Consider the following 11,632-nt stretch of genomic DNA (forward strand, 5'->3'; position numbering starts at 1 on the left):
TATAGTTTATCTGTTATTTTCTCTACCCTATCTCAAAACAGGATCGGTCAATTTGAACGACCTCATAACCAAAAAAAAAAAATCTAAATAAACCTAAATTACCCTTTTTTCCTTTCTAGAATGACTTCAAATTGTAACCTGAAACAACATTTTTTATCCTAAGTAGCTCTAAGTTTGTAACAGTATACATCTGTTTATAATTAAACCATGTTTAACTACTAGCTGTGTCATTATAAATCACTCGGGGAATGTGTAGCTCACGTTATGCTAATAGCTTACATTACCCATGAGCTGCTCGCGCGTGTGTGCCTTATGAAACATTTTTATTATAATATTATTATCATTATTTATTTTACCTAATCTAATCTTAACAAACCTAAAAAGGATCTTTATTTTTACATTTTAGTTACTTTTATAATTACACATACATAATAAACATGAAAAACAAGAAATAAAATACTTAACCAATCTTCTTTTTTCATGCTGTCAGGTTTTAAAGAGAGTTAACCCTAATTTTGTCTGCTATAGATCAGTGGTCGGCAACCTTTTTTGATCGCGGGTCAATTATTTTTTTTTTGAAAAATTTAGCATTGTGTTGGGTCAGTGATAATCATATAATTATTAATACCGGTACATGTATTTTAAATGTGTATGTTTATTTACATACAAAAAAAAATTAATAGTTCGACCAGTTTGATATTTTTCCCTGAAATTGATCTTAAAATTCTCAGTAGCCGTGACTCTTTCCTTTAATATCGTTGTTCTTCTCACATAGCCGAGAAGTTTGAACTGAACAATGATTGTGCCCTCACGGGTTGCAATGGTGAAGCCATTTTTGGCGGGTCAGACAAATTATTGCCGCAGGTCACTAAGTGACCCGTGGGTCATAGGTTGCCGACCACTGCTACAGATAATAATGCACCAAAAAAATAGACTAATAACATGCACTTACCTCTCAAACTTTTCCTGGCTTTCTAACTATGTGACAAGAGCCATTACAAATTCCTCTAAGCATGGCGTTAACTTTCCCACAGGAATGAATCATGTATTACAAGTGAAATTGACACTTATCTGTTCAGAACACAATGTTATACAATACAACATTTGATTGATGAAAACTTTGACTTTCGAATGGTTATAGGTAATATATAATAAAATATAAGAGAGAACTATCAACGAATTCTAAAAGAGAGGTAGTGACAGGTGGGTGTGGCAGGAGGGATCTGATTTTCTATTTGATAGCTCTGTAACCAGATAAAATTGAAGGTTATAAAAATGTTGGTATGTCTGAGGAATAATGATTTTATAGAGAGTAATTTACGTTTAATTTCATATTTTTTCGTGGGGTGGTGGATAAAATAGGGATGACAACATGCTAAGAGAAAATGTGTCACGTGGGTCACACTAGCGGAAATTCAGGATTTTTAAAAATATTTCCTTGTCGAATTAAGAACTTAATACTTGTATACTATTAAAATAGGGATTATTAGCCAAGATTTTAGGCTGTTCTAATTAGTATAACATAAACAAAAAGTAGTGTTACGTCTCTGTATGTTTGTTTGTTAGGTTACACTTCTATGGATATGCCTTTTTTACAGTAATTTGTCAGGATTAGCTTAGTTATACTGTTACGTCTCTGTATGTTTGTTTGTTAATTTTTCTAAGATACAAGTCCTTTCTTTATAAAACTTGTTTATTCTTCCTCAATACAACTTTGTAATGTACTTAATTTTCACAGTTACACCCACTATAGTTCACAACAAGTCACTCACTTTCTATCGCGCTTGGACTTAATTGTCCGTCCCCGCAAACTATAGTTCCGATCTCTGTGTCTGCTATCCCCAGTTCCCACCGATCGTAATCGCTGTCTTTCTTTCTCTCTGCCTGCTTCGTCTCTGCCACGTCTCTGTCTTTGTCTCCACTATTGCTTTGACTCCGTCTGTCTCTCTCACTGTCTAGCGCACTTATATACGATAATACTGCCTGTTCTAGAAACTTCTAAGACTCTCAATACGCGCCACCAGCATAACTGATCCCCGCTGTTGCAACACACTAGCGAATCTACTAGAATATTCGTCACGTGACCCCGCTGTCGTAACACACTAGAGAATCTTCTAGAATACTCGTCACGTGACCCCCCACTGTCGTAACAGTAGCTTAATAAAATTTTGAATGTAAGACACTAAAACCTTCTGACATCCACAGTAAAGGATACCCAGCCAGCAGAAGGACAACAAGAGGAGTGATACAAAAGCAGAAAGTCCAGCCTGACATATGACAGATTGGACAAATTCCATGTGCACAGAGGAAGCAAGATAATTATCAAAGAACCAGGCCATAAGGGAGAAAGCCTGGAGTTCTGAAGTGTGGCAAATGTATCCATGAAGGGCAGGACCAATTAAGAACAAACCACACAAAAGATCTGTGGTATAGACTACTCCATCGATAGAATGCAGACTGGCTAACATAGGTGGTTTGCCATCAAGACATAAGCTCTCAGCAAGTGATAAGCAAGAAGGTCGACCTGATTTGAATGGATCTAAAGTTATATGACTAATGCCCAAGGCAAAGGAGACCTGAAACAGAAGCCTCGTGGATAGTTTATGCAAGAAATGACCGTGGAAAAAGACTGAGTGGTATAAGACCAAGTGATTCAACAGTAGGGGCAATAATGGGAACATGTCCAAGCCCATTGAAGGGGAAGGAATGCATGAACAACATTGAAATGTCAAAAGTCCTGCCCTCAACAGAGAGGGAAACATTAAAAAAGGTAGAGATCCTGTAAGTGGCAACCAGCAAGTGCAGAAAGTGGTATTGGCACAGTCCAATAACCAAGACAATACCCCAAGGAGATGCTCCCAAAGGGGAAAACACCAAGAATGAAAACCATGAGTCAATAAGGTCCATAATTGGAGACACATTAGTGCTTTCCCCAAATTAATGATGGGTTGTAAGAAAGCTAGAATCCCCAAAAGCAAAATAACCTCTCATGTAGGAAGAGAATGAGGAATGTAAAACCTGGTGGTCAGATATGCCATAGATCGCAGGCAAAAAAGAAAAACTGAACTCGGTTGAGACATGTGAAGAAGAAAACACCAAAAGGACCCAACATTGAATGGGTGTGAGAAATGATGTAAATCTCAGGACAAGTCCACTCTTTCCACCCGAGTAGCTATAGGAAAGGAAGGGAGGTAGGAGAACAGGAAACATTCAAGAATGGATTAAGAGAAGGAAACAGTCTCAGAAACAAATGTCAGTCCTGGGCTGTGAATATGGCAAGCATATTCCTTTATTTTCTGTTCTACTTTTTCATGTTGAGTCAAAGAGAAGAGCAAGGAATGGGAAAACATGAAAAAGGAGAACAGAAAATAAAGGAAGGACAGGCGAAGAAAGGTGTGTAGAAGGTGTATGACACATCAACCACTTTCAATCACACACCATGTTAAAAAGATCATAGATGGAGTCGGAGAGGGATGAAAAGGAAATAGGTAGAGAAGGGAAGAGGAGTGAGGAAAGAGACTAAGTTAAAGAAATTGAAAATTAATGTTGGCAGAAAGTAAGACCAACATATGGAGAAAAGATAGGTACCCATCGTTTCATACATGTGTGATTGTCATTGTTAAGAAGAATGACAAACTAGACTAACAGTAGAGGGAAGACAAGAAAAAAGAGGAAGGCCTGGAATCCGGAATGGAAAGGTGAAAAGGAAAAAGATCTAGATGAGGAATAAGAGTAAATGGCAAGGTCAAGAAAGAGGAAAGCAAAACCTGGAAAGATATTGAGGACAGAAATCTCATGACAGCAGTCCAAGTCACCAGGGGAAAAGGAATACCACAGAAGAATCTTGGTAGGTTAGATATCAAGTACAGGGAATCGAGAAAAGGAAAGAAAGTCTAGAAATGAAGACAAAAAGAGTCATAAACATGAGAGGAATGAGGCATTTAGGTATGAGAAATGAGCTATTAGATAAAACTTAAGAGTCCATAATGAAACCAGTTGAGTAAAAGGTTACAGTAGTTTGAATAATGATGATATGATGGACAAATAGTTTGCAATTTATAAGAAACAAAAAGGTACAGTATTTAGTTCTAACACGATATACCAGGCTTTCATCTGCATGTTTTTAGACATGACACATGATTCAGACTTTAATATTAAAATATAATAATGTGATATGGTTAAATAAAATGATAATACAGTAAAAAATAGATTTTGCCTACCCTTGTAGCAGCATCAAGAAGGGTTACTGTGACATTTTCCCCAGTAATGAGGGAATCTTCCAGCACACCCAATTTTTCCACAATTATTGAATGTAAAACCTGTTTATAACCAAAGAGATATTAGAAGTATACTTAGTCGTGAACATACATTCTTTTACATATAGTGTATCTAATTATGGATATGTTCAGTATCCAATTACACAATATACAAACACGGTGCTTATTTATAAACACATACTTGTACAGTATACCTTGTTTTAAACATATGTAATATACATGCACATATAAGCAATAAAAATCTTGATAACATCCAAATACTCTATTTCAAAAAATAAGTAATGCAGTACTTCTAACACAAGGTGGCAAATATAAGTACACATAAATGTGTATACAGTTTTAACTGCAAAAAAAATCTCAAAGGCTAGATCTCAATCATAACATATCAGATTAATATGAATTTTCCTTTATTTGCTTTTACCAATTTTACTTGCATTGCTTCCAAATTTTGCGTGTATTGCTTAGCTATGTTTTCAAACATGTACATAATTAAACATAAAACTACTAATGCATTAAAAGACAAGTCTGGTCCATCTAAATCAATTGAAGAAAACTACCTGAAAAATAAATCCTTGATGGACAGGCTGTTGTTGACAAGGCTCCAGCATTTTGGCTGTGCATGTTGAAAAAGTCTTTGTTTTTGTAATTTCTGAAAAAAGAAGATATTAGATGAGTGACATCAATTAAATAAAATTCTACATACAGAAACAATTCCCATACTCCACAATGATTGTCTTTAACAGGTTTACTTATTCTTTTTCACAACTTTAATTCATATCTAATACATTATCAACACTATAACAAATATCATCATACATAATTTCTTTACTATTTCTTAATGAAGTATGGAGGTTTTACTATTCACAAAAATAACATTTTAGAGTCCAAATAATTAGATGTGCATGTAAGTTGTCTTACACTAAGTATTGCTTTTTTCAGTTATTGATTATGGTCATAAAGTAAAATGAAAAGTGCAAATTGTGTCTATAAATACTTTTGCCCCCATTATTGTTATACTGTATGTTTAAGTACCCCCAATTTAATGATATAGTTACCTGTAGATGATATGTTTAGTTTTTGATAAGAAGGCCCAAAAAGGCAAGCCCGCAAAGCATCTTTAGGCTATATCTTCATTTAATGATAAAAACCATAGTTTTGGCTTTTCTTTGCATATAGATGCTTGATACATTAAAAATGACTGAAATAATAATTTGAGTAATAATTAATGTGTATTTGTTACTTTATAGATTTAATAGATATTTCTTGTTACTTTATTAACGTTTTTACACTTATACTGTGTGGTAAAAATGGCTGCTGCTATGATTTTGTATGGTTTATGAGCTCGTTGCTGTCCTAATTTAGGATCTTTTTTTTAATAAATTCTTGAAAATGTTAAAAAAGAGAGAGAGAAAGTGGGCCCGGCGAGGATGTTTGCCCCGGGGCCCATGCTGGCTCTCAACGTTCCTGGAAATATACATTGTAGTATTATATAGGTTAGGCCTCCAACTTTCAATATTGCTTAGACCTACATCTAGGCCTTCTGATTGGCATTAGGGTATCATCATTGTTAGTAATGTTAAGTCTAAGTCTAGACCTAAACAGAAGATAAAGAAAGTAATAATAATAATTATATGTAATAGCAATATGCATGTACAGGAAAGTTATATACATAAACTGCTGGTTACTTGTAATAATAAGTTAGATATAAATATCATTTCAATCTATACAAGCCACCTCACGACTTCAATAACTAGAATTGGCTGAGGTATGTCACTCAGCATGGCACTGGACTGTAAAGTGCATTAATGTTCTGCACATGACCACCACAGATTTGAATCCTGTTCAGACAACAGTTTGTTTGGTAACTTAGATCCACAATTTAATAAACAATATATGCACAAGAAAACCTGCATTTGCAATGGTTTAAATTACAAAATCATAACTTCAGGTACAAGAACATGAAATATTAACATAATTTCAAGTACATTACACATTATACTAGCTGGAAACAAAAATATTGTTTTACCTATTTGGAGACAATCACAGGGTTATTTTTTGTGCCAATTAAGTTAATCCTTTTAAATTTTGACATGCTCAACATGATATTTAAGAACATTTGACACTGAAAATGTATTACTTTTGCAGCCTGTTTGGCCTGCAGAAATCCCAGTGTGAAATTATTTGACTGTAAGGGCTCATATAAATAACTTAGAAGGTCAAAAGGCAACCAAATAACTTGGCTTAGGTGTGGGACTTAATGCAAGGCATTTGGTATTTATTCCATATTTGTACATTGACAGATAGCAGAAAAACAAGGTGTAAAGCAAAGTGGTTCATATAATAAATACTAGTATATTGTATAACATATTCACTTTTGAATTTTCTGTGATAATGTTTTGTACAATTAATATATTCATCATCTAGTTGCCATTACTTGTTGTTTGTGACTCCTATATATGTAATGTGTGTCTGTTTCCATAATTATTTCCATTACTGTCTGCACACACACACACACACACACACACATATATATAACACACTTGATTTCTGTCAAATAACATTACTTGTGTAAATCTATCAAGATGCTGTAACAAATAGTTCAAATTAGAAATCCCTATAAATACAACATATGTTTCATTTTTATGTGGGTTTCAATAACTTCTTATTCTCTTGAATGTTGATTTGTTAATCAAATTTCCACCTATATATACACATACAAATATATTTGTTCTACAAAGATTACAGGATAATTATTTCAAAAGCAATTCAAATCTACAAACTGAACTCATTCGAATTATTCAAATTGTTTTTATGAAATCTGAAGAAAGATTTCTGATAAGTTAATGTGGTGTTGGTTTTTATTTTCTAATTTAAACCATTATTTCATTATACAAATATTAAAATACCTTGAACAGAACACTAAATTATTTTAGACATCTCAAGGTCATTAGAAAGATAAACATTAGCGGAATACTGGCATAAAAATATGGAAAATTAATATCAAATAATGAAAAAATTTGCATGTAGAGAAACATTTGTCATCATTTATTTTGAAAGAACATATTAAATCACTTCCTCTTTTTAGTACAAGCCCAATAACTAAGGCAAGTAAGAAATGCATTCAGACAAGTTGCAGATGTGATACATTAGTTAAATGGGGCTAGTGGTTAAAAAGGAGTATATATTTTATTTTCGATTTTTTGATATATTTATACATTGGGTTTGTTGCTTTTTCATGGCAAAATGGTAATATTAACTTTACCATACTCAGCATACTAAAATTCTTTATTTCCAAAAGCAGGAAAAGGAGTAATTTAAAAGCTAATCAGAAAATTATTTTATTTCTCAGTGGTTCATTAACTAATCACTATACATATATTACTCCAATATTCATGCTTATTAGCTAAACTCAAGTCTACTGATCTTTAAGTTTTAATTAGAAAATACAATTTTCTGGGTGGTTAACATCACATAAAATAATTTTCTCATAATAAATATATGATAATGAATAAAAGTTAAAAATACAACTATTGCAATAAATGTTTTTGGTTGTAGTACTGCTTTAGTAGCACACGAATTACAATATAACAAATGTCAATTATGTGAAAAAAATATTTTTGTTACAGAATTGGTGGGCTTTTACATGTATTTTATACATAAAAATAATAAAATCAATGCTTAAACTGTACTAGTTATATTTAATTGTTAATCTGATTAACTTGTGAAAAAAAGTGTTTATGTACTGTGATAATCACAATCAAGAAATTTTTGCTTAGAGCTTGAGTCCTAGCTAAATTAGTACATAAACATCATAAAGCACTGCTTTGTACCCAAGTTTCCATATTCACAACCTAGTCAAGTCAACTTTAATAAAAGCTAGTCTTCCTAATAATGGGATTTACCATAATATAGTAGAATTGATTTAATTTAAACAGTAAATGTTCAAAAACCGCTTCTGACCTTAAGTGTTAATTGTATATAAACAAATGTTTATTAAACTTTTTATTAACCCATGCAGCTAATGTTTGCTTGTACAATTTTGTGTGTCAAAATCTCTTTCATAAAAGAAAAAAATACCTGTGAAAGAATAAAATTCCAAGAAGACATTACACTACATTTTTCATCCTTACATCTTACCAGTGACATTAATCTTCCATCGATTACATGAATACAGATCTACTCTGGATTGTGGTGGAATATCACAGAAATCATTCCCAACCACAAACCATGCTTTAACTCTGTCTCTTAAATTTCCCTTGACACTTGAGAGCCATGTATGTCTTATTGCATTTCTTTCTTCAAAATTATCTTGACTAGACAGGATACCAATAACAAGATCAAGTTCATTGCTGTTAGATGTTGAATCTATAAAATATATCAGAAAGATAAATAGTTTTCATAAACGTTTGATAATGTCTAATATGACTTATGCCATTTTTTCAAAGAAAGACATTACAATTTATGATAAATAGTGCTTGGCATAAGCATGGAAAACATTTTAAGATAATATTTAAAATTTGATTAATAGTCACAAAAATATGATAGTGTATGGACTATAGGGTATCATATTTTTGTGTTAAATTAAGTTTTTGAACCTAAATATTTTTCTAATATCATGAATGATTAATAGAGTCAATAGTGTATTTGTTCCAAGTTGTAAATTTACCCCTAAGGGTACACAAAGGTCCATGAATGGATAAAAAAGCAACTCCTAATAATATATATATATACACACATACAAATAAATCGTAATACTGTATTAATAAATGAAAACAGCCAAACTGGAAGTCTGCTAGCTTCTGTGATTGGTTTGTTCAAGGTCCATTCTCAAATATGGTGTAATCTTTTTAATCTCATGTTATTGTTTCTGCCTCCTTGCATTCAGTCTAATATATTTTAACCATGATTTGTTCTGTAGGAACCCTAAATTTAGTGATAGATCAGTTCATACAATATAATTCAATACAATACATACAGAAACAGTGTTGAATGGAAGCTAGTGAACAGATGTGTGGCAATATCAATGTTGTTATTTTATTAGTACTATAGAAGTTAGATACTCCAATGAACACAGTTCAGTAAGGGTAATTAAGTCAAAAAGGTTGGGAACTACTAGTCTAGCAAGCATTGGTGGTATATCATAAAGTTATAAACTGTAATTGCCAGGCTTGATTATTACATCAAATTAATTATGTAAAAGTCACACCTTGTACCTCTACCACTTACTAGTGTTAATGTTTCTGAAAGGTAAAAACACATGACCATTGGGTGTAATTTTTGCATTATAAATATATCATACAAACGTAGAATAAACATAAGCCCCTACAACTTATGTTGAATCAGGTTAACAGCAGCCTGATGCTTAATGTAGACAAAGTTAATGATTGTGAATTACATAACAAATTAATATCAAAAAAGCATTACGTACTCAATTAATTATTAATACTAATAGTAATATGTTTAGTAAAATGTTAGTGTGAATAATAAAGATAAAAATCCAGTAAGTGCATAATCCGAAAATTGAGATTTTTCTGTTGATCCTACGTGCTTTGGGAAATGCAATATCATCATTATAATATTAAATTACTATTACTATTAGCCTACCTTTAAAATAGGTTGAATAAAAGCTTAAAGAACAATAATTCCACAAATCAAACTTTATAGCAGCAATTATGCAAATTACAATAGTTAGAATGAAGTATTTAATTTCAAAATTCATTTATCTTTTCCTCTGATTAGTTTTAATATATTTTTAATGTTCTTTAGATAAATTGTAAGAAGACATGTATGACAAAAACTACCGCTATTATATAACCGCCCTCTGTTGTCTGCAACAGAAAAAAAAGTGGATTATACGAAATGGCCTGTCTGTTTATTCCCACCACAAGTATTGAAACCGGTTTTTTAGTTTGTAAGTCAGCAGACATAAGGCTGAGCCACTGGGGAGGGGGGTGGGGAGAGAAATGATTTGTCAGTTGCCTTTCCAAGCTAAAGTTTATTTGTTTGTTTTAACAAACAACAGACTAACTGCGCTTTGTCCACGGCGAGGAATCGAGCCTCAAATTACAGCATTGTAAGTCTGTAATCTTACCGCCAACCCACAAAAAGTCACAAAAAAACCTTTTTGTAAATTATTAAAGAAGAAGAACGTGAACTAAGTTTTTTCACTAAATTGTAATGAATTTTGATTAAGTTAAGTTTAAGGTTTCTTTGGCAATGCCACAGATAATTTTTTTTCTATTTACTTTGAAGGAAAAACTGTCATGTATAAGATTGGGACACTTCTAGAAAGTACATCTCCTACTCTGACAAGAGTTGTCCCTTGTTTGTTTATAAAAAATAATTTACAAAGGCACTTGTAAAGTTGCCATTTCATAAAAGGTTCTCAGTTTGGTTTAGAGAAAATGTCTTATAATTCCTTCATGCTAGAATTATTATTATTGTTATTATTCGCTTTTCTGGATGAAGGCATCTTGGATGATTTTGGTAAAATAGCGTAGAAAAAATAATCAGTAAATCGGAAGGTTATGGAATTAGTAAAGGAGCTGAAATGTGAAATCAAGTTAAGATGCAGAAATCAAACTGTGTTGAAAAATAGTTTTTTTATATTTTTTTACTGATTGGATATGACTTTTGGGTTTCTTATTTAGGGATCTTCGTTTATTATTGTTTGTGTTAACAATTTGGCTACTTCTCTAGCAGTAATGTTTCCAAATATCGCTGATAATACTAAGACGTTGTGTTACTTCTTTGATCGTTTGTTAATTTCCCGTAAAAATTCGTTCCGAAGAACTTCAGCGATACAAGTCATTTCTTAAATAAAACTAGTTTATTCTTTCTCAATACAACTTTGCAATACATTTAATTTTCACAGTCACTTTAACTTAAACACACGCTATAATTCACAACGGTTCACGCACTTTACTTACGACTTGACTCGATTATCTGTCTCTATCTGCAAAATTATCTTTCAGCTTTATTTACCGGACTTATATATTAAAATAGAGGGCGGATGGCAAACACTCGGGCCTTCATGATCCTTCTAGATACTCATCACGTGTTACCAGGGTCACGTGACTTCAGCTGTCGTAACACTGCCCCTTCCTTAGTATTGTTCGTCCCGAACAATAGCTACTTACATTAAACCGATAGATAATTAACAATAACTTGATTAACTGTATAGAATTTACAAACACAAAATTAAAATTCGACAAAGTCTCTTAATTTTACTGGACGTATCTTCTTCCTTACTGGTCTCCCTCTCGTTGGCTTCTGCTTCACATGGGGTTCATCTGCTCCATAAGGAAATGTCCTATTATCGGTAACAGTCACATCAGTGGTAGTAACTTCATCAA

At 32.5% G+C, this 11,632-nt stretch overlaps 1 protein-coding gene across 5 annotated transcripts in view; it reads right to left on the reverse strand.

Annotated features, from left to right (window-relative positions):
* LOC106465238 (UDP-GalNAc:beta-1,3-N-acetylgalactosaminyltransferase 2-like) overlaps nucleotides 1–10,073 on the reverse strand; it is a 54,864-nt gene extending 44,791 nt beyond the window's left edge. For 3 of the 5 annotated variants that reach the window (XR_002611926.1, XR_002611927.1, XM_013925445.2), the window contains exons 1-4: nucleotides 9,882–10,072; nucleotides 8,415–8,642; nucleotides 4,835–4,926; nucleotides 4,221–4,319 (exon numbers count right to left, since the gene is read on the reverse strand). Coding sequence is in view for 3 of the 5 variants with exons in the window: in XM_013925445.2 (XP_013780899.1) it covers nucleotides 4,221–4,319; nucleotides 4,835–4,926; nucleotides 8,415–8,642; nucleotides 9,882–9,996 (534 nt within the window). In the remaining 2 variants the exon portion in view is untranslated. Of the gene's footprint in view, nucleotides 1–4,220; nucleotides 4,320–4,834; nucleotides 4,927–8,414; nucleotides 8,643–9,881 lie in introns of all 5 variants that reach the window. The other 2 variants (XM_022393109.1, XM_022393110.1) reach the window with 2 other exon arrangements.
* Nucleotides 10,074–11,632: the final 1,559 nt, after the last annotated feature.

This window comes from Limulus polyphemus, unplaced genomic scaffold (assembly GCF_000517525.1).
Source record: "Limulus polyphemus unplaced genomic scaffold, Limulus_polyphemus-2.1.2 Scaffold1880, whole genome shotgun sequence".
Classification (NCBI taxonomy): domain Eukaryota; kingdom Metazoa; phylum Arthropoda; class Merostomata; order Xiphosura; family Limulidae; genus Limulus; species Limulus polyphemus.